Source organism: Phocoena phocoena, chromosome 1 (genome assembly GCF_963924675.1).
Source record: "Phocoena phocoena chromosome 1, mPhoPho1.1, whole genome shotgun sequence".
Lineage (NCBI taxonomy): Eukaryota > Metazoa > Chordata > Mammalia > Artiodactyla > Phocoenidae > Phocoena > Phocoena phocoena.
In genome coordinates, this window is record NC_089219.1 from 44241157 (window position 1) to 44268307 (window position 27151).

The following is a 27151-nucleotide window of genomic DNA, read 5'->3' on the forward strand; positions in this document are numbered from 1 at the left end:
TTCATTTATTTAAAATAGATCTTTCATTTCTTTCAACAATGTTTATAGTTTTCTGAGTGTAAGTTTTACACTTTTTTTGTTAAATATATTCCTAAGTGTTTTATTTTCAGTGATGCTTTTGTAAATGGAATTATTTTCTTTCTTTTTAATATTTATTTATTTGGCTGTGCTGGGCCTTAGTTGTGGCATGCGGGATCTTTGTTGCCACGTGCGGAATCTTCATTGTGGCATGCGGGATCTTTTAGTTGCAGCATGTGGGATCTTTTAGTTGTGGCATGTGGAATCTTTGGTTGTGGCATGTGGGATCTTTAGTTGTGGCATGCAAACTCTTAGTTGCAGCATGTGGGATCTAGTTCCCAGACCAGAGATTGAACCCGGTCCCCCTGCATTGGGAGCATGTAGTCCTAGCCACCGGACCATGAGGGAAGTCCCTAGTTTCTTAATTTCATTTTGAGTTGTTCTTGGCAAGTGTATGGAAATATATTTAATTTTTATATATTGATCTTATATCCTGTAATCTTGATGAACTTGTTGATTCTAATAGATTTTAGTGGATTCCTTAGGATTTTCTATTTGCAAGATAATGTCATCTACAAATAGAGATAGTTTTTCTTCTTTTTTTTTTCAATTTGGTTGCTTTTTATTTATTTTCTTGCCTAATTCCCCTAGCTAGAACTTCTAGTACAATGTTGAATAGAAATGGTGAGAGCAGACATTTCATCTTGTTTCTGCTTTTATGAGGGAAGCATTCAGTCTTTCATCATTAAGCATGTTATCTGTGGTAGATGCCTTTTATCAGGTTGAGGAAGTTCCCTTCTTTTCCACACTTAAAAAAAATTTTTTTTAAATCAATCAATTAATTTTTGGCTGCATTGGGTTTTTGTTGCTGCGTGCAGGCTTTCTCTAGTTGTGGCGAGCAGGGGCTACTCTTCGTTGTGGTGCATGGGCTTCTCATTACGGTGGCTTCTCTTGTTGCAGAGCACAGGCTCTAGGGCGCGTGGGCTTCAGTAGTTGTGGCACATGGGCTCAGTAGTTGTGGTATGCAGGCTCTAGAGCACAGGCTCAGTAGTTGTGGTGCATGGGCTTAGTTGCTCCACAGCATGTGGGATCTTCCTGGACTAGGGATCGAACCCATGTCCCCTGCATTGGCAGGCGGATTCTTAACCACTGTGCCACCAGGGAAGTTCCTCCATGCTTTTTAAAAGTGTTTTTTTTTTTTTAATCAGGAATCTGTTTAGGATTTTGTCAAATGCTTTTTCTGGGTCTGTTGAGACGATTGTGTGGTGTTTGCCTTTTATTCTATTGATATGGTGTATTACATTAATTGATTTTTAGACATTAAACCAACCTTGCATTCCTGGGATAAATCCCACTTTGTCATGGGTTTTTTTAATGTGTTGTTGATTCAGTTTGCTAGCATTTCATTGAAGATATTTTCATCTACTTTCATAAGAGATATTGGTGTATAGTTTTCTTGTGATCAGCATTATTTTTAATTTTCTTCACACAGTGGGTGTACAGTGGAATCTTATTGTGGATTTAATTTGTATTTTCCTAATATTTAGTGGTGTTGAGCATCATTTCATGTTTTTATTTGTCATTGGTATATCTTCTTTGATGAATTCAATGACTGTTCAAATATTTTGCCCAATTATTAGTTGGTTATTTTCTTATTATTGTGTTGTAAGAGTTCTTTATATATTCCAGATAGATACAAGCTCTTGTTCAATATGTTTTACAAATATTTTCTCCAGCTCTCTGGACTTGCCCTTTCCTTTTATAAATGGTATCTTTTGAAGAGCAAAAGTTTAAAATTTTGATGAAGTCTAGTTTGTCTGTTTTCTACTATTGTGCTTTTTGTATCCTATTTAAGAAAATTTTAAGTTAATTTTTGTAAGTGGTAGGAAGTAAAGATCAATGTTTAAAATTTTTTTTAAAATGTGTATCCCATATTTCATACAGCCCCACTTGTTGAAAAGATTATCTTTTCCCCATTGAACTGCCTTGACATCTTTGATGATAATCAGTTGACCATGTAGTGTGGATCAGTTTTTGGACTCTTCCTTGATCAGTCTTTATGCCAATACTTTACTTTCTTGAATACTGTAACATTATAATAAGCCTTGAAATCAAATTGGAATGCATATTCTCCCAACTTTGTTTTTCTTTTACAAAATTGATTTGGCTATTCTAATCCTTTGCATTTCCATATACATTTTAACAATTGGCTTGTCAATTTCTATAAAAATGCTTCCTGTAGTAGATTTGTAGGTTAATACATAGGGATCTCCCCATTTTTAACAATATTAAATGTTCCAGTCCATGAAAATTGTTTATCTCTCTTTATTTAGGCCTTTGATTTCTTTCAGTAATGTTTTTTAGTTTTCAATGTGTAACTCTTTTACATATTTTATTAAAAATTTCCCCAGGTATTTCAAGTTTTTTATGTTATTAAAAATAGCGCTTATTTTAATACCAGTTTCCAACTGTACATTGTATTTTGTGATCTAGCTAATTTCTCTTCCTAGTCTAGTGGCTTTTTTAAGATTCTGTAGGATTGTCTGCATAAACAATCATATCATCTATGTACAAGACAGTTTTATTTCTTCCTTTTCAATCTGTATGCCTTTTATTTATTTTTCTTGCCTTATGATTGCACTGGCTAGGGTCGTCACAACAAATTGAAATAGAGGTTGTGAGATCATTTATCTTTTCCTTGTTTTTGATCATAGGGGAAAACATTCAGGTTTCACTATTAAATATGTTAGCTGTAAGTTTTTCACAGATGTTCTTTATCAGGTTGAGAAAGTTACCTTCTGTTCTTAGTTTGCTGAGAGTTTTTGTCCTGAGTATATGTTGAATTTTCTCACTTGCTTTTCCTGTACCTATGAGAGATCCTTATTTTGTTTGTTATTCTTAATTTAGTTGGTTAGTATGGTGAATTATATTGATTGATATTTGAATATTAACCCATCCTGTATTTCTGGGGTAAATGCTTGGTTGTGATGTCTTATCTTTCATATGTTGTTGGATTTAATTTGTTAAAATTATGCTAAGGATTTTTGTGTATATGTTTGTGATGGTGTTGATTTGTTTTCTTTTTTGTTTTAATGTTTATTTACATTTGATATCAGGAAAATGCTGGCCTCATAGAATGGTTGAGAATTGTTCCCTTCTCTTCTTTTTTTTTTTTTTTTTACTTAGGAAGAGTTTGTTTATATAATTGTTATTTTTTTCCTTAAATGTTTGGTAGTGTTCACCAGTGCACATGTAGGGCTGCAGTTTTCTTTATGGAAAGGTTTTAAAGTTCAGTTTCTTTAGTAAGTATATTACTATTCAGGTTATCTATTTTTTTTTTTTTGAGCGGGCTTTGATAGTTTGTGCCCTTTAAGGAATTTGTCCATTTCATCTAAATTGTTGAATTTATTGACAAAAACTTGTTCATATTATTCCCATAGTATCCCCTTAAGGTAGGATCTTTAGATATGTCCTTTCTCTTCTTCTGTTGTTGGTAACCTTTGTCTTCTCTGTTTTTTCCATGATCAGTATAACAAAAGGTGTTTACCAGTCTTATTGATCTTGTCAGAGTACCAGCCCTTGTTTTCATTGATTTTTTTCTCTTTTCTTATTTCATTCTACTAGGACCAGCCCTTGTTTTCATTGATTTTCTCTATTTTTTTTTCTTTTCTATTTCATTCTACTAATTTCTATCCATTCTACTTCATTCTGCTCATTTTCTGTTTATATCTGCTGTGATCCTTAATATTTCAATTCTTACATTGGGTTTAATTTACTCTGTTTTGTAGTTTATTAAGCTGGAAGCTTAGGTCATTGATTTTAAATCTTTTCAAACATGGGCATTTAATGTTATAGATTTCTTTTAAAACACTGCTTAAGCAGCATACCACAAATTTTTTATGTCATGATTTCATTCTCATTTAGGTCAAATTAGTTAGCAATTTCCATTGTGATTTCTTCTCTCACGCGTGCATTAGAAGTGTTGCTTAGCTTCCTAACATTTGGGCAGTTTACAGATACCTTTTTGTTACTGATATTTGTTTCTATTTTAATTATCTGTGGTCAGAGAATATACTTTGTATGATGTGAATGCTTTTTCATTTATTGAGACTTGTTTTTTGGCTCAAGATGTGGTGTGTTTTGGTAAATATTCTTGTGCACTTGAGAAGAATGTGTACTCTACTGTTGTTGGGTGGAGTGTTCTATAAATTCTAGGTCAAGTTGGTTGATAATATTGGTTGCCTTCTATATCCTTACTGGTTTTTCTGTCTACTTGTTCTATCAGTTATTGAGAGGGAGATATTGAGATCTGCTGCTAAATCTGTGGATTTGTCTATTTTTTTTTCAGTTTTATCAGTTTTTGCTTCGTGTAGTTTGAGGCTCTCATATTAGGTGTATTAACATTTAAGATTGTTATGTCCTTGATAAATTGACCCCTTCATCATTGTGAGGTGATGTGAGGTATATTATATCATGAAACTGAAAACACATTTGTGAAAGTTTTTATGGATCCCAGCCAGGTACTCCCTTTGTCAGACCCTGCCTTTTGAAGGATTTTAGGCTACTTATAAGAACTTATCTCTTGTAGTGTTCTTTGATGTTATATCTATTTTGTCTGATATTAACATAGCCATTTCAGCTTTCTTTTGAGTAGAATTAGAATTGTTTATCTTTTTCCATCCTTTTACCTATTTCTGTCTTTATGTTTGAATTATGTTTTTTAGGCAGCATTTAGTTGGGTCTTGCTTTTTAACAATATAATAATCGTTGCCTTTTAATTGGGCTTTTTATATCCTTTCCACTTAATGTGGTTATTGATATAGCTGGGTTTACATTAGTGGTTAGCTGAAACTGATGCCTACCGGCTTGTACCAGCTTGCAAGATCTGATTATGCATATCTCTTCTCATCTTTGCTTTCAGTGACATCATGCTAGTAGATTCAAATTGGCCATGGTGGGAGTATTTACAACACAAAAATAGACAAATGCTATCAATAAGACCACCCTCACCCCCCATGAGACTATTAAACATTTATTAGGACACCACTGATTTAAATCTACCATCTTTCTACTCATTTTCTTTTTGTTCAATATCTTTATTCCTTTTTTCCTCTTTGTCTTCTTTTCTGTTCATTGAGAATGTTTTATAATTTTATTTTGTCTGTTTTATGAACATATTAACTATGCCTCAGGTGTTTTGCTTTTAGTGGTTGCTTTAGGGTTTACATTCATCTTTAACTTATTCACAAACCACCTTTAAGTAATGTTACGACTGTTCACTAAAGTATTACATGAACCTTACAAAGTATTTTTTTGGTTACCTCTTCCTAGAGGCACATTTTACTTCTATACATGTTATAAGCCCTATATCAGCTATTGATTTTGCTTTAAATAGTCAATTATTTTTAAAAGAATTCTTAAAGTAGAAAAAAAACATATATTTCTCCACATGTTTATAATTTTCAGTGATCTTTATTCCTTTATTATTGATTCCAGTTTTCCTCTAGGATTATATTCTTTCTGCCTGAAGATTCTCCTTTAACATTTCACATAGTGCTGGTCTGCTGGTGATGAATTTTATCAGTTTTGTATGTTCTAATAATTCTTTATTTACCTTATTTTTTTTCATTTTTTTTACCTTTTTTTTAAAGATGTATTTGCTGAGTACAGAATTCTAGTTTAGCTTCACTCTTTTTATTTTTGGCTTTCATTGTTTTCAATTTAAAGTCTGCTGTCATTCTTATTTTTTTGTTCCTAGATACTTAATGTGTATTTTTCTTTGGTTACTTTTAAGATTTTTCTTTATCACTTTTTTTTTTTTTTTTGGGTTTGTGGGCCTCTCACTGTTGTGGCCTCTCCTGTTGCGGAGCACAGGCTCCAGACGCGCAGGCTCAGCGGCCATGGCTCATGGGCCTAGCTGCCCCGCGGCATGTGGGATCTTCCCAGACCAGGGCACGAACCCATGTCCCCTGCATCAGCAGTCGGACTCTCAACCACTGCGCCACCAGGGAAGCCCTATCACTGTTTTTTGTTTGTTTGTTTGTTTTGCGGTACGCGGGCCTCTCACTGTTGTGGCCTCTCCCGTTGTGGAGCACAGGCTCTGGATGCGGAGGCCCAGTGGCCATGGCTCACGGGCCCAGCCACTCCACGGCATGTGGGATCCTCCCGGACCAGGGCACGAACCTGTGACCCCTGCATTGGCATGCGGACTCTCAACCACTGTGCCACCAGGGAAGCCCTATCTACCACTGGTTTTGAACAATTTTATTATGATGTACCTTGGTGTAGTTTTATCGTGTTTCTTGTGCTTGGGGTTTGTTGAGGTTCTTGGATATATGAGTTATAGTTTTCATCAGATTTGAAAATTTTTCATCCATTATGCCTTAAAATATTTTTTTTCTGACTTTTGTCTCTCTCCATTTTCTCTGTTTCTGGGACTCCAATTACATATCTACTGAACTTCTTGGTTGCTGTTCCATAATTCACTGATTTTGTTCATTTTTTTCTAGCTTTTTTCCTCCTCATATTTTAATTTGCTACTTCTCCAAGTTTACCAATCTATGCTGCATTGTCTAATCTGCTGTTAATTCCACTGAATTTACTTTTCATTTCAGACAATGTATATTTTATCTCTAAAAGTTTCATGTGGGTCATTTTTTTATATCTTCCCTATTTTTCTTTGTCATGTTCATGCTTTCTTCTACCTTCTTGAACAGATGGAGTATATTATAGTAACTGTTTTAATGTTCCCATCTAATTCTATCAGCTATATCATTTCTATTGATTGATCAATCCACTCTTTACATGTTGTACTTTTCTGTTTCATTGCATGCCTTATAACTTGTGATTGAATGCTAGACATTTTAAATTTTACTTTGTTGGGTGTTGAATTTTTATGTTCCGTTAACTACTTAGGGGGTTTGTTCTGGGGTAGGTGTTTTTTAGAAGTGGTTTGATACTTTTGAGACTTGCTCTTAAGCTTCATTATGTAGAATCAGAACAGCCTTTATTATTCTAAGACTAAACTGACACTGTTACTCAAGCAGTAACCTCAGGATTCCATTGATGCCCCATACGTTAGGAGATTTTTTCCATTGTGGTTTTGGGAATAAGAACTATTCCTGTCCCCGTGGGAACATTGGGAATTATTCTGCCTGCTCCTTTCCAGTGATTCTTTCCCTGGTCTCAGTAGTTTCCTCATATTCATGTGTTGATTAGACTCATTGAAAACTCAAGAGGAACTCTCTTCAGATCTTCAGCGCTCTCTCTCTCTCTCTCTCTCTCTCTCTCTCTCTCTCTCTCTCTCGTCTCTCCATTACTCTTCTCTGTGAGTTCTTTCAGAGATCACTATACTAAGCTTTATGTTGTCCATTGTCTGAAAACAGTTGCTTTGTATATTCTGTCCAGGTTTTTAGTTGCTTAAGACAGAAGGGTAAATCTGGTTTCTATAGTGCATCGTGACTAGAAGCAGAAGTTGTATATCATTGCTTTCATTCACATTCCTTTTTAACTTAGGTATGAACATTTTCTGTATTTTTTTAAATGTTCTTTTTTAGATTTCTTTTGACAGAAAAAAATTTACATCTATGGAAGTCCAAACACATAATTATATATACTTATTTTTAAGATTTCTGTGTTCACAGATTCCACAGATCCCATTTATCAGCTCATTTTGTCTTACTCCTTTGGATTGTCAAGTTGCTTATCATATCTAACTAAATAATTTTCCTCTTGTAAGCCTATTTTTTCTTAATCTTAGTTTTTTCATAGCATTCCCTTTAGAACCCCTTTGTGCACCAAAAAAATCTTGATTTATTTCATTCAACAATTATTTATGGAATGTTTACTATGTAACAGGCCGTATGCTAGGCACTGGATACACATACAGAAGTATGTGAAGCAGAGTTCCTGCCCTCAGTGTGTTCATAGTCTAGTAGGTAAACTGGTAAGAAACAGTTAGCTTTCCCTTTGTAGAATGTTTGCAGTAGGAACTGTGTTTTTCTATTCTAGAACCATGGAAACAGAGGTGATTGCACTCTGAGTATCACTTTATCCTAACCCTAATTCACTCTTTTTCTCAAATACCCAAGCCTGCTCCTGCCTTTGGGTCTTTATTCTTGCTGTTCCTTCTGCCTTGAATGCTCCTCTCCCAAAGGTGTCCAAATGACTTGCTCCTGCTCCTTCACATCCCTGCTCAAATGTCATTTTGTCAATGTGACCTCCCTTGACTATTTTCTATAAAGTAGCACTTCCCACTTTCAATCTTTATCCCTATACTTGAATGTATTCATTATAGCATTACTATTTACATTTTAATTAATTTTCGTCCCCATTACTTTCTGTCCCCTCCTCCCTCAAATGTAAATGCCAGATGAGCAGGGACTTTATCTGTTTTGTTCACTGTTTTATCCCCAGCACCTTGAGTAGTTATTTGCACATATGGATTCTTTATACATGTTTCTTGAAAGAATTAATACCTCTTTGGTCACTTGATTATTTTTCCTTCCCATGTTTCCCTGCAAAGCGTTTTCTGACTGATTTTATTCACATTGTCCATTTTTGGCTTACTCTACACTTCAAATAAGTAAATGTCTTAGTAACGCTGTAATAGTTAAAAGAGACACCTATCATCATGTCAAGTACTTATTAAATTTTGTTTTTTCCCCTCTCTTAGTTTTCAAACAGGACCAATCCAATTGATAAACATCTCGAAGTCCTGATCAACAAGTATGGATTGTCAGCCCACCCAGTTGCTTCTCAGATGTTTGGGTTTGCTGGAAAAGAGCACATGGAAAAATATGGTATGTTAAAAAACTTTAAGTCTTATTGGTAGTTATATACATGTGTGAGAAACAATAGGTATTTCTTAAGAAACTGTGGGGGATGCCAAGATGTATAAAATATGAAATGGTTTTTCAATTAAGTTGAAGAAATAGTCTGTATAGAATTTAGTTTTCTAAAAGTATTTATACATAGGACATCATATGAGAAGTACCTAGAATGCTCCAAAACAAGACATTGAAATAGGAAAAATAACATAAATCTTGTCTCCTTTAATTATAGACTATAAGTTGAGGCTCATTAGTTCTGAATATGGTAATGAGACTTAAAGCTAGCTCTTGGTAATAGATTTATGTAGCCAAATTTTATTCTCAGTATTTGAATCCATCAGGAGTCCATCATCATCTGTCAATCCATAGTGTTTTATGAGATTTAAATTTCACAGTTGATTTTTATTTTGTAGGTAAACATCCTAGCTTTTTGACTGATGATCAGTGATTGGCCTGCCTTAGCTAGTCAGATAAAGCATGGGATATTGCAGATAGAGTTTTTGATTTTGTTTTTGTTTTTATTGTATGACCCTGAACCAGTGCCTTGTTGTGTACTGTGAGATAAGAAAGAAAATAGTTGTGCTTGAAAGTTCAGCATTCCTATTCTTTGCAGGAAATATATCCCAGGTTTGATAGTCAAGATCAAGTAATCAGAAAGGAAAGAAATCTTCAAGGAAGAATGGTAGGATAGTATAGAGGAGCACTGCCAGTTTGGGGCCATGGAAATTTTCTTTCTTGTAGCTATTTCTTACCATTTTAAACTCAGTCCATTCCAATCTGGCTTCCCTCCTTTCTCAAGGCTACCACTGATCACTACGTTGCCATATCAAGTAAATGCTTTTCAATCCTATTTTAATAGACCTCAGCACCATTAGTCCCTTTTGATCACTTCTTTCTTAAAACATGCTCTTCTCTTGGCCTCTGTGACATCTCGTTCTTCTGGTTTTCCTTACCTCTTTGGCTATTCCTTGTCCATTTCCTTTTTAATTTTTTTTGAATGATTTTTAAAATATTTATTTATTTATTTATATTTTTTATTTTTGGCTGTGTTGGGTCTTCGTTGCTTCGCATGGGCTTTCTCTAGTTGTGACGAACGGGGCCTACTCTTTGTTGTGGTGCAGGGGCTTCTCATTGTGGTGTCTTCTTTTGTTGAGGAGCATGGGCTCTAGGTGCATGGGCTTCAGTAGTTGTGGCTCGTGGGCTCTAGAGCGCAGGCTCAGTAGCTGTGGCGCACAGGCTTATTTGCTCCATGGCATGTGGGATCTTCCCAGACCAGGGCTGGAACCTGTGTCTCCTGCATTGGCAGGTGGATTCTTAACCACTGCACCACCAGGGAAGTCCCTCCATTTCCTTTTTAATTAAATAATTCATTTAAAATATTGAGCTATTATTATATTTCAGGCACTATTCTAGGCACTGGAATATAGCAGTATATCAGTTAGCTATTGCTGTGTAATAAACCACTCCAAAACTCAGCAATTTTAAACAATGATTATTTATTATTATAGCTTACAAGTTTGTAGATTGACTGGGAATCAGATGATCTAAGTCATGCTCAGCTCTTTTTGTCTGGGTTGATCATATGACTGTAGGTTGGTTGGAGGCTCTGTTTCAGTACTGCTTGGCTGGGTCATATGTAGCTCATTTTCCTCTTGGGACCGGAGGGCCAGCTCTGGGATGTCCTTTTCATGGTCACAGCAGAAGCACAAGAGAATAATCTGCAACATGCAAGGCCTTTTGAGACTTGACCAAAGCAAGTCACATGGCAAACTTGGAATCAAGGGATAGGGTAATATACTCTACTTCTTTTGTGGTAGGAAACTTCAAAGTCAGACCATAAAGGATATTCAGGAGGGAAAAAGAATTAGGGACGTCAGTGCATTCATTCACAAGCAACAAATAAGCAAATGAAATGTGAGGGTTTTGCTTAAATTTCTAGTCGAGGAGAGACAGTAGCATATGAAAAAAACTACGATAATTTCAAACAATTATTAGTCCTGTGAAGAAAATAAAACAAGGTAAGGCACTTGTGGGGAGAGGGAGGCAAACTTAGGATAGTCAGTGATGCACTCTATACTTGTATATCCAGTTGGCATCTTTGCTTGTGTATGTAACAGATGTCTCAAATTTCATATGTTCAGATGCAAACTCTTCATTCTGTTCCCCCATATCTTAAATTTCCTCCTTCTCTACTTTTCCTCATCTCAGTAAGTGGCATTTCCATCCATTCAGATGTTCAAAGCAAAAACATGAGTCATCTTTGACACTTCTCCCTGCTCTTCCCCTACTCCAGTCCCTCACTATGTCCTATCAGTTCTACCTTCAAACTCCAAATTATGTTTTTTTCCCCCCAGTTTCTTTTACTATCGCAGCTTTTATCCCAGATCATAATTTTTCAAACTTTGATCTGTGACCTGCTAGGAAATTAAAGATTCAAAGTAATGATTGAACCCAGCATTTAAAAAAAATATGACATTTGTTGTTGTTGTGTATTATAACTCAAGTCAGAGAAATGCACACAACATAAATATACAGCTTCATGAATCAAGCTCATAACTGTGACCTAAATTACCTCCCAGGTCAAAAATAGAATGCTAACACTTAAGAATCCTCTCTGTAGATAATTTTTATCTTAAGAACTTTGTGGGTCTCCTGTGAATCTTGTTTGGTCATGCCATTAGTCAACAAGCTACACCTGCAAATCTCTCTGGGCTAAGTGCCTTTATGCCTTGGGTCCTTTCTGAGATGGCTGAGGAGCAGCACTCTTAAGCTTCCTAGCAGCCCTTTGATTGAGAGGATTTGTGAGGCACGGTTTTTTTCTCTTTAGAGGGCTTTTTTCTCTCTGAACAACATTCTGAGGCATCACCTTTGATCTTTCTGAGGTCTTAACAAAAGATTTGTCACAACATGGGCTTCATTTTTGGACCATGTTTTCCTGGCAATGCCCTGGATTTGATCTTTGCTCAAAGACTATTTCTTTTTTTTTTTTTTTAACATCTTTATTGGAGTATAATTGCTTTACAATGTTGTGTTAGTTTCTACTTTATAACAAAGTGAATCAGCTATACATATACATATATCCCCGTATCCCCTCCCTCTTGTGTCTCTCTCCCACCCTCCCTATCCCACCCCTCTAGGTGGTCACAGAGCACCGAGCTGATCTCCCTGTGCTATGCAGCTGCTTCCTGCTAGCTATCTGTTTTACATTTGGTAGTGTATATATGTCCATGCCACTCTATCACTTTGTCCCAGCTTACCCTTCCCCCTCCCCAAATCCTCAAGTCCATTCTCTAGTAAGTCTGCGTCTTTATTCCCGTCAAAGACTATTTCTTAATTTTAGCATCTTTTACCACTTTGAAAGGCTGAGAATTTTCAAAACTATCAAGTCCTGAATCCTTTTTGTTTAAATAGTCCTTTCTGCAATATAGCATTATAGAATTTTACTATAAGCAGCCAGAAGAAACCATGTGGCAGTTTCAATATTTTGCTTATTAACTAGTTTCTACATAACTGCAAGTAATAGTATTACTGTAATCTCTGCTTCTATTTTAACAGGGCTCTCCTTTCCTCCAGTTTTCAGTAAGATTTTGTTCTTTCGCAAACTCTCACCTGCAGCATCCTCAGAGGACTCTGAGGCTACTACTAATGGTTTCTTCAGTGCACTTTATGCTTTTGCTAGCAATTTTTCCAAACTTTAGAACTAGAATGGTTCCAAAGCCATTCACATATCTTATATTTTTGTTCAGTGTAACTCCATTTCCACTATATTAGTTTGCTTGGGCTGACATAGCAAATACCATAGACTGGGTGGCTCAAAGAACATAAATTTATTTCTCATAGTTCTAGAGGCTGGGAAGTCTAAAATCAAGATGCATGATAGGTTTTATACTGATACTGGTTTTATACTGATGCACGATAGGTTTTATAGGTTTTTTCTTGGGTTATAGGTGACTGCCATCTCACTGCGTATTCACATGACCTCTTCTTCTATGTGGGTGCAGAGAGAGAGGGAGAGAGAAGCATCTTTGTCTTCCACTTTTTGTAAGGATTCTTATAAGGACACTAATCCTATCAGGAGGCACTCACCCTCATGACCTCATCTACCATAATTACCTCCCAAAAGACCCATCTCCAAAAACCATCACATTGAGTGTTAGGACTTCAATAAATGAATTTTCCTTTTTATTATAAATTTATTTATCTTTGGTTGCGTTGGGTCTTTGTTGCTGAGCGTGGGCTTTCTCTAGTTGCAGTGAGCGGGGGCTACTCTTCGTTGCGGTGCACGGACTTCTCATTGCTGTGGCTTCTCTTGTTGTGGAGCGTGGGCTCTAGGCACACGGGCTTCAGTAGTTGTGGCTCACAGGCTCTAGAGTGCAGGCTCAGTAGTTGTGGTGCACAGGCTTAGTCGCTTCTCGGCATGTGGGATCTTCCTGGACCAGAGCTCGAACCCGTGTTCCCTGCATTGGCAGGTGGATTCTTAACCACTGTGCCACCAGAGAAGTCCAACAAATGAATTTTGAGGGGACACAATTCAGTCCATGGCATTCAGGTACCAAAATATGTATCAGTATTTTCTATTGCTTTGTTACGGTGAGACTCTCTTTTTAAAAATCATTTCTTGTTTTAATTCCTGTTGTCTAGTCTTCCTATGTGTAAGCTCACTGGCCTTTCAGTGTGTTCGGTAAGCCAAACTTATTTCCCTGCGCCCCAGTCTCATATTTTCTTTGGCTACAGTGCTCTTTATTCTTTCAAGGTCAACTCTTTTCATGCTTTAGGTCTTAAAAAATCTTATCTCATATCTCCAACACTTTACAAAAGTATTTCTGCTTGGATGTCTAATAGGCCTTTCAAATTTAACAGGTCTAAAACTGAGGTCCTAATTCTTACTTGAACTTCCACCTTCCCCATCTGTTCCTCCAGAAGTTTTTCCTATCCAGTAAATGATAACTCCATCTCTTTAGGACCTTTGGCCAAAAAGCTTAGAGCCATTCTTGATTTTTCTTATACTCAACATTCAATTTATCAGCAAACCTTTTTTTTTTTTTTTTTTTGCAGTTTATCAAGATACTCTTTTATTTTCCTTTTTTATCCCCTCAGAAAAACTTAGCACTGCACGGACAACAAATTTAAGCAATGATCTTGCTAGAGATCACTGTGGAACTCACTTTTTAAAACCCTATAAATTCCCCATCGGACAGCAGGGATATTATTATTATTTTTTTTTAATTCTTTTTTTTTACATATTTATTGGAGTATAATTGCCCCACAATGGTGTGCCAGTTTCTGCTCTACAGCAAAGCAAATCAACCACACACACACACACACACACACACACACACGTTCCCATCTCTCCTTCCTCCCACATCTCCCTCCCTCCCACCCTCCCTATCCTACCCCTCTAGGTGGTCACAAACCACCTAGGTGATCTCCCTGTGCTATGCGGCTGCTTCCCACTAGCTATCTATTTTACATTTGGTAGTGTATATATGTTCATGCCACTCTCTCGATTTGTCACAGCTTACCCTTCCCCCTCCCCATATCCTCAAGTCCATTCTCTAGTAGGTCTGTGTCTTTATTCCCGTCTTACCCCTAGGTTCTTCATGACATTTTTTTCCCTTAAATTCCATATATATGTGTTAGCATACGGTATTTGTCTTTCTTTTTCTGACTTACTTCACTCTGTATGACAGACTCTAGGTCCATCCACCTCACTACAAATAACTCAATCTCATTTCTTTTTATGGCTGAGTAATATTCCATTGTATATATGTGCCACACCTTCTTTATCCATTCATCCGATGATGGACACTTAGGTTGTTTCCATCTCCTGGTTATTGTAAGTAGAGCTGCAATGAACATTTTGGTACATGACTCTTTTTGAATTTTGGTTTTCTCAGGGTATATGCCCAGTAGTGGGATTGCTGGGTCATATGGTAGCTCTATTTGTAGTTTTTTAAGGAACCTCCATACTGTTCTCCATAGTGGCTGTACCAATTCACATTCCCACCAGCAGTGCAAGAGTGTTCCCTTTTCTCCACACCCTCTCCAGCATTTATTGTTTCTAGATTTTTTGATGATGGCCATTCTGACTGGTGTGAGATGATATCTCATTGTAGTTTTGATTTGCATTTCTCTAATGATTAATGATGTTGAGCATTCTTTCATGTGTTCTTTCATGTGTTTGTTGGCAATCTGTATATCTTCTTTGGATAAATGTCTATTTAGGTCTTCTGGCCATTTTTGGATTGGGTTGTTTGTTTTTTCGTTATTGAGCTGCATGAGCTGCTTGTAAATTTTGGAGATTAATCCTTTGTCAGTTGCTTCATTTGCAAATATTTTCTCCCATTCTGAGGGTTGTCTTTTGGTCTTGTTTATGGTTTCCTTTACTGTGCAGAAGATTTTAAGTTTCATTAGGTCCCATTTGTTTATTTTTGTTTTTATTTCCATTTCTCTGGGAGGTGGGTCAAAAAGGATCTTGCTGTGATTTATGTCATAGAGTGTTCTGCCTATGTTTTCCTCTAAGAGTTTGATAGTTTCTGGCCTTACATTTAGGTCTTTAATCCATTTTGAGCTTATTTTTCTGTATGGTGATAGGGAGTGTTCTAATCTCATACTTTTACATGTACCTGTCCAGTTTTTCCAGCACCATTTATTGAAGAGGCTGTCCTTTCTCCACTATACATTCCTGCCTCCTTTATCAAAGATAAGGTGACCATATGTGCATGGGTTTATCTCTGGGCTTTCTGTCCTGTTCCATTGATCTATATTTCTGTTTTTGTGCCAGTACCATACTGTCTTGATTACTGTAGCTTTGTAGTATAGTCTGAAGTTAGGCAGCCTGATTCCTCGAGCTCTGTTTTTCTTTCTCAAGATTGCTTTGGCTATTCGGGGTCTTTTGTGTTTCCATACAAATTGTGAAATGTTTTGTTCTAGTTCTGTGAAAAATGCCAGTGGTAGTTTGATAGGGATTGCATTGAATCTGTAGATTGCTTTGGGTAGTAGAGTCATTTTCACAATGTTGATTTTTCCAATCCAAGAACATGATATATCTCTCCATCTATTTGTATCATCTTTAATTTCTTTCCTCAGTGTCTTATAATTTTCCGCATACAGGTCTTTTGTCTGCTTAGGTAGGTTTATTCCTAGATATTTTATTCTTTTTGTTGCAGTGATAAATGAGAGTGTTTTCTTGATTTCACTTTCATATTTTTCATCGTTAGTGTATAGGAATACCAGAGATTTCTGTGCATTAATTTTGTATCCTGCTACTTTACCAAATTCATTGATTAGCTCTAGTAGTTTTCTGGTAGCATCTTTAGGATTCTCTATGTATAGTATCATGTCATCTGCAAACAGTGACAGCTTTACTTCTTCTTTTCCGATTTGCATTCCTTTTATTTCCTTTTCTTCTCTGATTGCTGTGGCTAAAACTTCCAAAACTATGTTGAATAACAGTGGTGAGAGTGGGCAACCTTGTCTTTTTCCTGATCTTAGTGGAAACGCTTTCAGTTTTTCACCATTGAGGACGATGTTGGCTGTGCGTTTGTCATATATGGCCTTTATTATGTTGAGGAAAGTTCCCTCTATGCCTACACTCTGCAGGGTTTTTATCATAAATGGGTGTTGAATTTTGTTGAAAGCTTTCTCTGCATCTATTGAGATGATGATATGGTTTTTCTCCTTCAACTTGTTAATATGGTGTATCACGTTGCTTGATTTGCGTATATTGAAGAATCCTTGCATTCCTGGAATAAACCCCACTTGAACATGGTGTATGATCCTTTTAATGTGCTGTTGGATTCTGTTTGCTAGTATTTTGTTGAGGATTTTTGCATCTATGTTCATCAGTGATATTGGCCTGTAGTTTTCTTTCTTTGCGACATCCTTGTCTGGTTTTGGTATCAGGGTGATGGTGGCCTCGTAGAATGAGTTTGGGAGTGTTCCTCCCTCTGCTGTATTTTGGAAGAGTTTGAGAAGGATAGGTGTTAGTTCTTCTCTAAATGTTTGATAGAATTTGCCTGTGAAGCCATCTGGTCCTGGGCTTTTGTTTGTTGGAAGATTTTTAATCATAGTTTCAATTTCAGTGCTTGTGATTGGTCTGTTCATATTTTCTATTTCTTCCTGATTCAGTCTTGGCAGGTTGTGCATTTCTAAGAATTTGTCTATTTCTTCGTGGTTGTCCATTTTATTGGCATAGAGTTGCTTGTAGTAATCTCTCATGATCTTTTGTATTTCTGCAGTGTCAGTTGTTACTTCTCCTTTTTCATTTCTACTTCTGTTGATTGAGTCTTCTCCCTTTTTTTCTTGATGAGTCTGGCTGGTGGTTTATCAATTTTGTTTATCTTCTCAAAGAGCTAGCTTTTAGTTTTATTGATCTTTGCTATCGTTTCCTTCATTTCCTTTTCATTTATTTCTGATCTGATCTTTATGATTTCCTTCCTTCTGCTAACTTTAAGGTTTTTTTGTTCTTCTTTCTCTAATTGCTTTAGGTGCAAGGTTAGGTTGTTTATTCGAGATGTTTCCTGTTTCTTAAGGTAGGATTGTATTGCTATAAACTTCCTGCTTAGAACTGCTTTTGCTGCATCCCATAGGTTTTGGGTCGTCGTGTCTCCATTGTCATTTGTTTCTAGGTATTTTTTGATTTCCTCTTTGATTTCTTCAGTGATCACTTCGTTATTAAGTAGTGTATTGTTTAGCCTCCATGTGTTTGTAGTTGTTACAGATCTTTTCCTGAAATTGATATCTAGTCTCATAGCATTGTGGTCAGAAAAGATACTTGATACAATTTCAATTTTCTTAAATTTACCAAGGCTTGATTTGTGACCCAAGATATGATCTATCCTGGAGAATGTTCCATAAGCACTTGAGAAAAATGTGTATTCTGTAGTTTTTGGATGGAATGTCCTATAAATATCAATTAAGTCCATCTTGTTTAATATGTCATTTAAAGCTTGTGTTTCCTTATTTATTTTCATTTTGGATGATCTGTCCATTGGTGAAAGTGGGGTGTTAAAGTCCCCTACTATGAATGTGTTACTGTTGATTTCCCCTTTTATGGCTGTTAGTATTTGCCTTATGTATTGAGGTGCTCCTATGTTGGGTGCATAAATATTTACAATTGTTATATCTTCTTCTTGGATCAGTCCCTTGATCATTATGTAGTGTCCTTCTTTGTCTCTTCTAATAGTCTTTATTTTAAAGTCTATTTTGTCTGATAGGAGAATCGCTACTCCAGCTTTCTTTTGGTTTCCATTTGCATGGAATATCTTTTTCCATCCCCTCACTCTCAGTCTGTATGTGTCTCTAGGTCTGAAGTGGGTCTCTTGTAGACAGCATATATATGGGTCTTGTTTTTGTATCCATTCAGCCAGTCTGTGTCTTTCTGTGGGAGCATTTAATCCATTTACATTTAAGGTAATTATCGATATGTATGTTCCTATTCCCATTTTCTAAATTGTTTTGGGTTCGTTATTATAGGTCTTTTCCTTCTCTTGTGTTTCTTGCCTAGAGAAGGTCCTTTAGCATTTGTTGTAAAGCTGGTTTGGTGGTGCTGAACTCTCTCAGCTTTTCTTGTCTGTAAAGGTTTTAATTTCTCCATCAAGTATGAATGAGATCCTTGCTGGGTAGAGTAATCTTAGTTGTAGGCTTTTCTCCTTCATCACTTTAAATATGTCCTGCCAGTACCTTCTGGCTTGCAGAGTTTCTGCTGAGAGATCAGCTGTTAACCTTATGGGGATTCCCTTGTGTGTTATTTGTTGTTTTTCCCTTGCTGCTTTTAATATGCTTTCTTTGTATTTAATTTTTGACAGTTTGATTAATATGTGTCTTGGCGTATTTCTCCTTGGATTTATTCTGTATGGGACTCTCTGTGCTTCCTGGACTTGATTAAGTATTTCATTTCCCATATTAGGGAAGTTTTCAACTATAATCTCTTCAAATATTTTCTCAGTCCCTTTTTTTTTCTCTTGTTCTTCTGGAACCCCTATAGTTCAAATGTTGGTGCATTTAATGTTATCCCAGAGGTCTCTGAGACTGTCCTCATTTCTTTTCATTCTTTTTTCTTTATTCTGCTCTGTGGTAGTTATTTCCACTATTCTATCTTCCAGGTCACCTATCCGTTCTTCTGCCTCAGTTATTCTGCTATTGATCCCATCTAGAGTATTTTTAATTTCATTTATTGTGTTGTTCATCGTTGCTTGTTTCATCTTTAGTTCTTCTAGGTCCTTGTTAAATGTTTCTTGCATTTTCTCTATTCTATTTCCAAGATTTTGGATCATCTTTACTATCATTATTCTGATTTCTTTTTGAGGTAGACTGCCTATTTCCTCTTCATTTGTTAGTTCTGGTGGGTTTTTATCTTGCTCCTTCATCTGCTGTGTGTTTTTCTGTCTTCTCATTTTGCTTATCTTACTGTGTTTGGGGTCTCCTTTTTGCAGGCTGCAGGTTCGTAGTTCCCATTGTTTTTGGTGTCTGTCCCCAGTGGCTAAAGTTATTTCAGTGGCTTGTGTAGGCTTCCTGGTGGAGGGGACTAGTGCCTGTGTTCTGGTGGATGAGGCTGGATCTTGTCTTTCTGGTGGGCAGGTCCACGTCTGGTGGTGTGTTTTGGGGTGTCTGTGGACTTATTATGATTTTAGGCAACCTCTCTGCTAATGGGTGGCGTTGTGTTCCTCTCTTGCTAGTTGTTTGGCATAGGGTGTCCAGCACTGTAGCTTGCTGGTTGTTGAGTGAAGCTGGGTGCTGTTATTGAGATGGAGATCTCTGGGAGATTTTCGCCGTTTGATATTACGTGGAGCTGGAGGTCTCTTGTGGACCAGTGTACTGAAGTTGGCTCTCGCATGTCAGAGGCACAGCACTGACTCCTGGCTGCAGCACCAAGAGCCTTTCATCCACACGGCACAGAATAAAAGGGAGAAAAAGTCAAAGGAAAGGAAGAAAGAAAGAAAGAAAGAAAGAAAAAAAGAAAATGAGAGAAAGAAAGAAAGGAAGGAGGGAGGAAGGAAGGAAGGGAAGGAGGGAGGGAGGGAAGGAAGGAAGGAAAGAAGGAGGGAAGGAAGGAAGAAAAGAAAGAAAGAAAGAGGAAAGAGGATAAAATAAAATAAAGTAAGATAAAATAAAGTTATTAAAATAAAAATAATTTTAAGAAAAAAAATTAAAAACAAACAAAAAAACGGACGGATATAACCCTAGGAGAAATGGTGACAGCAAAGCTATACAGACAAAATCTCACACAGAAGCATACACATACACACTCACAAAAAGAGAAAAAGGGGAAAAAATAGTAAATCTTGCTCTCAAAGTCCACCTCCTCAATTTGGGATGATTGGTTGTCTATTCATGTATTCCACAGGTGCAGGGTACATCAAGTTGATTGTGGAGCTTTGATCCGCTACTTCTGAGGCTGCTGGGAGAGATTTCTCTTTCTCTTCTCTGTTCGCACAGCTCCCGGGGCTCAGCTTTGGATTTGGCCCCGCCTCTGTGCGTAGGTTGCTAGAGGGCGTCTGTTCTTCGCTCAGACAGGACGGGGTTAAAGGAGCAGCTGCTTCGGGGACTCTGGCTCACTTGGGCCGGGAGGGGAGAGGGAGGGGCACGGATAAGGGGCGAGGCTGCTGCGGCAGAGGCCGGCAGGCCGGCAGGCTGGCGTGACGTTGCACCAGCCTGAGGCACCGTGCGTTCTCCTGGGGAAGTTGTCCTTGGATCCCGGGACTCTGGCAGTGGCGGGCTGCACTGCACAGTCTCCCAGGAGGGGGGTGTGCATAGTGACCTGTGCTTGCACACAGGCTTCTTGGTGGCGGCAGCAGCAGCCTTAGCGTCTCATGCCCGTCTCTGGGGTCCGCGCTGTTAGCCGCAGCTAGCGCCCGTCTCTGGAGCTCCTTTAAGCAGCGCTCTTAATCCCCTCTCCTCGTGCACCAGGAAACAAAGAGGGAAGAAAAAGTCTCTTGCCTCTTCGGCTGGTCCAGACTTTCCCCCGGACTCCCTCCCGGCTAGCCGTGGTGCACTAACCCCCTGTAGGCCGTGTTCTCGCCGCCAACCCCAGTCCTCTCCCTGGTTCCAGCCGAAGCCCGAGCCTCAGCCCCCAGGCCCCGCCCGCCCCGGCGGGTGAGCAGACAAGCCTCTCGAGCTGGTGAGTGCCAGTCGGCACCGATCCTCTGTGCGGGAATGTCTCCACTTTGCCCTCCGCACCCCTGTGGCTGCGTTCTCCTCCGCGGCTCCGAAGCTTACCCCCTCCGCCAGCCGCAGTCTCCGCCCGCGAAGGGGCTTCCTAGTGTGTGGAAAGTTTTCCTCCTTCACAGCTCCCTCCCACTGGTGCAGTTCCCGTCTCTATTCTTTTGTCCCTGTTTATTCTTTTTTTCTTTTGCCCTACCCAGGTATGTGGGGAGTTTCTTGCCTTTTGGGAGGTCTGAGGTCTTTTGCCCGCGTTCAGTAGGTGTTCTGTAGGAGTTGTTCCACGTGTAGATGTATTTCTGGTGTATCTGTGGGGAGGAAGGTGATCTCCGCGTCTTACTCTATCGCCATCTTCCCGATTCCCCCAAATATGTCTCAGAAAACCTTTTTACTCATTTCTTAAAATATCCAGAAATATGAGAAGGAGAAATGTTTCTCCACATTTTCCCCACTTCTACTATAGTGCAAGCTATCGTAATTTCTCGCCTGGAGTATAGGAATCTCCTAAATGGTTTTACTGCTTCTGTTTGTGTACCTGTTCAGTCAATTCTTCACTTTTTGTCCAGAGCAACACTTTTAAAATATAAGCTAGATCATTTCACTCCTCTGCTAAGAACTCTATTGTGTTCTTACCACACTCAGATTGAAACCTACAGGTCTTATTATGGCCTACAAGCTTCTATATGATCTGACCCTCCACCCTCATTAGCTCTCTGACCTCATCTTTTACCATTTTTTCTTTCACCACTCTGCTCCAGCCACACTATCTTTTCGGTTCCTCAAACACAGTAAGCACATTCCTACCTCAAGCAGGGCCTAAGCCTTGCTATTTCCACTTCTGGAATACTTTACCCTAAGATATCATCAGTGCTAGCTTTCCTACTTCCATCAGGTCTTTGCTTAAAGGTCATCTTCTGCTTTCTCTCATCACCCTCCTTCCCAGAACTCCCTATCCTCTGTCTCTTACTGTATCTTTTTTTTTTTTTAATTTTTGGCTGCGTTGGGTCTTCGTTGCTGCACATGGGCTTTCTCTAGTTGCGGTGAGCGGGAGCTACTCTTTGTTGCGGTATACGGCCTTCTTATTGCGGTGGCTTCTCTTGTTGTGGTGCACGGGCTCTAGGCGCGCGGGCTTCAGTAGTTGTGGCTTATGGGCTCTAGAGTGCAGGCGCAGTAGTTGTGGCGCACGGGCTTAGTTGCTCCATGGCATGTGGGATCTTCCTGGACCAGGGCTCGAACCCATGTCCCTTGCATTAGCAGGCGGATTCTTAGCCATTGTGCCACCAAGGAAGCCCTTACCTTATCATTTTATAGAGCACTTATGAATATATGGCATATATATATTTTCTTATTTATTGATTGTCTCTTCCAACCAGAATCTAAGTCTACAAGGGCCTGATTTTTGTTTATTTTATTCCCTGCTCTTTGACTGTTACCTAGTAGAGTGCCTGGCACAAAGCAGGTGTTCTGTAATTAATTAATCTTCAAAGAAAGACCCTCCTTGATCATTCAATTGAAGTGAATCCCTCCTGCTATTCTTTTTCATAGATAGTTTCCTATTGCTTTCCTTCATAGCACTTAGCACTATTTATATTCATACATTTATTGTGTGTGGTTTTACTTGTTTAATTTTTGTCTTCCTTATTTGTCTTATAAACTCCATGAAAGCAGGAACCATGTCTGTTTTGTTTACCTTCAATATATCCAGCCTAGCACAGTGGTTGACATGTAATCTGGCCAGAAGAAAGTTTTTTCCCCCTTCTCTTCTACAGTCCCTAGCATATTTAAATACTCAATAAATATTTGTTGAATGAATTTCCATACCCATATTATCTCATTCAATTCTCACAACAGTCCATTATGGGAGGTGTTATATTAATAGTTATTAATATTACTTTTAAGTACAATTCTGGCTTCAAGATCTCATATATTTATTTATTTATATATTCATTTATATATTTATTTATTTATTTGTGTTGAGAAAGTATTCAGCAATTTTTATTTTCTTGAGTTGCTTTTTCTTTCAGGAATGGGTATTGAATTTTGTCAAATGCTTTTCCAGCATCTGTGGATTTCATTATGTCCTCCACTGAGATCTAGTAATAGAATATTTTATTAATGGACTTCTGATATTGAATCAACGTTGCATGTCTGGAATGAATGCCACTTGGTTATGATGTATTGATTTTTTTTTAATGTGGAGTTAGGCTCTGTCACTATTTTATTTAGTGCTTTCAGATCAACATTCATAAGTGATATTGGTTTTTAATTTTCTTTTTTTAATGTCTTTATCAAGTTTAGGTGTTAATTTTATACTTACTTTATAAAACTAAGTAGGAAGCGTTTCTTCATTTGTGATGCTTTGGAACGATTTATGGAGTATTGGGACTACTTGATCTTTGTAGGTTTGATATAATACCCTGTGAAATCATCTGGGCCTGTTTTTTTGGTGTGTATGGTTTGTTAGTTTGTTTTGATAGTTGCTTGGTAATTATCTATTTATTTATGTTTAAACATTCCATCTCCAGTGGGGTCAATTTTGGTAGTCTGTATTTCTCTGGGAAGTTATTCGTTTCATTTAGAGTTTCAAATCTATTTGTATAGAAGTCTGAAAAGTCATCTTTTACATAAAATTTGTATTTCAGCGGTATTTCTCTCGTTATTTATTATTTTTGGGTATATATGCTTTCTGCTTTTTTTCGTATTAAATTAGGGTAGTAGTTTGTCTCTGATGTTAAATTTTTCAGAACAATAGGATTTTGATTGATTATGTCTATTCTTTATTCCATTATTTTCTGCCTTTATCTTCCTTGTGATTTTTATTGGTTTATTTTGTTGTTGTTTTTTGAATTGGGAATTTAATTCATTTTTTATCCTTTTAGTGAATAACAGCTTTATTGAGATAAAATTGACATACCATAAAAATTCATTCTTTTAAAGTGTACAATTCAGTGTTTTTTTGTATATTCACAGAGCTGTGCAATCATCACCACTATCTAATTTCAGAACATTTTCATCATCCCCAAAGGAAACCCCATACCCGTTAGCAATCCTTTCCTCTAAGGCACCTGGCAATCACTAATCTAATTTCTGTTTTTGTGTGTTTGCTTATTATGAACACTTCACTTAAATGGACCCTACAGTATGTGACCTTTTGTGATTGGCTTCTTTCACTCAGCACAGAAAACATTCACAGTTTATTCATGTAGTAGCATGGATCAGGACTTCATTCTTTTTAATTGATCAATATGTTCCATTTTAATCATTCTTAGTGCTATGTTCTTGTTACAGCTTTAAACGTATCACATTGGTTCTGATATGTAGTGTTTTAGTTTTCAGTATCATTTTTTTCAGAAGCTCTGCAGTCATTTGTGTTTCTTCTATTTGTCCAAGAGTTGTTTTATGGAAATAGTTTAAAAATTTCCAGGTTAAAAAAAAAAATTTCCAGGTAGACTTAATTTTTACATTTTATTAATAATTACTAGTTTTATTACATTGTGATTTGAGAGTGTTCTTTTAAATTTGGAGTGATTCCTAATTATCTGATGTCCTCTAATGTCAGTGTAGTAAAGTCTGATTTCTGTAGTGGATTTTTTGAAAGATGGACTGTGTGTCCTCAGATTTCTTGTTTCTTTTTTGTTTGTTTTGTCTTGTGGGACCCCAGAAATTTCCCTGTTTACTTCTTTTCTCTTTCACCATCCAATTGCCAAAGGGACCTTCCCCCCACAATATTTTTTTTCCCCTCTTTTTTTCTCCTAGAAGCTATACCTTTCAAAGATTACCACCTTGAGTCTCCTGTTCTTTTCTAACCCTTCCTTGTTGTCATGTTTTGATCTATAGGAATATTTTTTCAATATTTTCACTCTTGCGGGGTGTCTTTTTCTTCCTGGTGGTAGTTTCAGAGCAATTGTAGGCCTGCCTCTAGCTCCCCTCTTCTCCTCTGCAGTATTTTTCAGACTGCCCTTCTTCCCTAGGAGGCTTACTGTGGGAGCGTGAATGATTGCTGGCAGGGATTTGGTCACTTTTTCCCTTTCCCTTTTTTTTTTCCTCTTACAGATAATTTGAAGTTTTGTGTTTTCTTTTGCCTAGTTATGCTGAGGGTATGGTTTTGTGCAGTTTTATTTGTTTTTCTTGTTATTCTGTTTTTTTTTTTTTTTGCGGAACGCGGGCCTCTCACTGTTGTGGCCTCTCCCATTGCGGAGCACAGGCTCTGGACGCGCAGGCTCAGCGGCCATGACTCACGGGCCCAGCCGCTCCGCGGCATGTGGGATCTTCCCAGATCGGGGCACGAACCCATGTCCCCTGCATCAGCAGGCGGACTCTCAACCACTGTGCCACCAGGGAAGACCTATTCTGTATTTTTTTAGAGGATATGGAGAGAGATTTAGGCAGTTTTCATTGCCCTCAGCTAGCTGGAAATCTGTGTTTGGTGTGTTTTCAACCTTTTCTCAAGTTTTATATTAGAGTAGTTGGACAGTTTTTTCTAGTCTAAAGTCTGAAGTGTAAATGTGTAGTATTTTAGTTGAAATGTTATTCTTCATCCAACAGATTTCTAATGAATTGTAGAATTTCATAGAATTTTAAGTTGTTTGAAATTGCTGTTTGTGAATGTGCTCTAGAAATGAATATGTAAGAATGTAGTAGCTTACATTCTGCTATAGAATCAGGAGATACTTGTGACTTCAAGGTTTGATTCAAAGAGATTGAGGTCTTTTTATACCACTCATATTCTTAGAACAGCCCAAAATCTGAATTGGCAGTTCAGAGTCAGTAGTCAACAAGCCCTTCATCAGTGTCCAGGATTAGTAAATACATGGTAAGTGATTGGCAGAATATTTTTCAAAGAGTTGCTATCTTCTGTAGATTAACTGGATCCCATAGTAAGGAAACAAGAAGAAAAGACATCAATACCTACTGAATATCTCCTATGTCAGACACTATGCCAAGTGCTTTTATATAGTTTAGCTGCCCTTCTTCCTACAAATCCGTTTGTGAATTGCTTATAAATCTTCTAATAGATGACAATAAAACATTTGAACTTCCTGTGACAAGAAATTTGCCACAGAGGCTACTCATTCCATTTTTTTGATCATTCCAAGTGTTACAGTGCTCTTTTTCATGTTGAACTCAAATCTCTCTCCCTATAGTTTCTGTCTTCTGAGACTCATAGAACAAGCCTCTTTCACCTTACAGCCCTTCAAATATCTGAAGCCAGCTTGACTTGTTCCCTTTAACTGTTTCTTATTAGACTTGTTTCATGACCCATCATCCCCAGACTAATTACTGTACTGTGATCGCATGTAAGCTTTTCTGGTAATCGCATCACACTGTTGAATCATATTGAGCTTATAATCGAACAGAACCTCAGAGCCTTTCTCATGATTGCTGCTCCTTTTCTTAGGTAGTTTTGGGTGGTCAAGAATAGAACAGGGCATTTAATTAATTACATTCTGATCCATCTCATTGATAAACCTCACTGAAGTCTATTTGGATCCAACATTATAGCAGTCTCTCTCAGCTTCAGGTGTGGGTAGCATACCGTTGAATTTTCTTTATTTTTTTAAAAAATAAATTTATTTATTTATTTATGGCTGCGTTGGGTCTTTGTTGCTGCATGCAGGCTTTCTCTAGTTTCGGTGAGCAGGGGCTACTCTTACCCTTTAATTTTCTAATCCAATTTTTGGTAGAAATATTAACCAGAGCATGGCTGAGGTTAGAGGTTAGCAATAGAGACTTTGCTCTAGGTTAATACTTTGATCAGTGCCTGTCATTAATCAGTGCCTGTGTGTTCTGTTGACTCTTAAGATGCTCCATGACGTGGGTCAGTTAAGTTGGAAAATGCTTCATACTTTAACTCCCTTTTGGACAATCATAATACACATGCAATAGTAAAGGAAAGTCTCTAAATGCTCTGCCATAAAGAAATTTATTTAACTTTGTTTAAGCCAGTATTATGTAAACCTGACAGAAGAATCCTCATTTTTATAGTAACACCAAAAAAACCCCAAAAAGCAAAAGGGAAAAAAACCCACACTACAGTATTTCCCTGTCTTGTCCCAAAAGATGGCCTGAAAAATTTTGTCTGTTGTCTTGCTGATACTAAATACTATATTTCATTTGATCTACTAGCCAATACAATAAAA

At 37.6% G+C, this 27151-nt stretch overlaps 1 protein-coding gene across 1 annotated transcript in view; it reads left to right on the top strand.

Annotated features, from left to right (window-relative positions):
- The window catches only part of SCP2 (sterol carrier protein 2), a 168691-nt gene that overhangs the window by 26788 nt on the left and 114752 nt on the right, over positions 1 to 27151 (top strand). The window contains exon 7 of the mRNA XM_065882958.1: positions 8693 to 8819. Within this exon, the coding sequence (XP_065739030.1) occupies positions 8693 to 8819 (127 nt within the window). The remainder of the gene's footprint in view (positions 1 to 8692; positions 8820 to 27151) is intronic.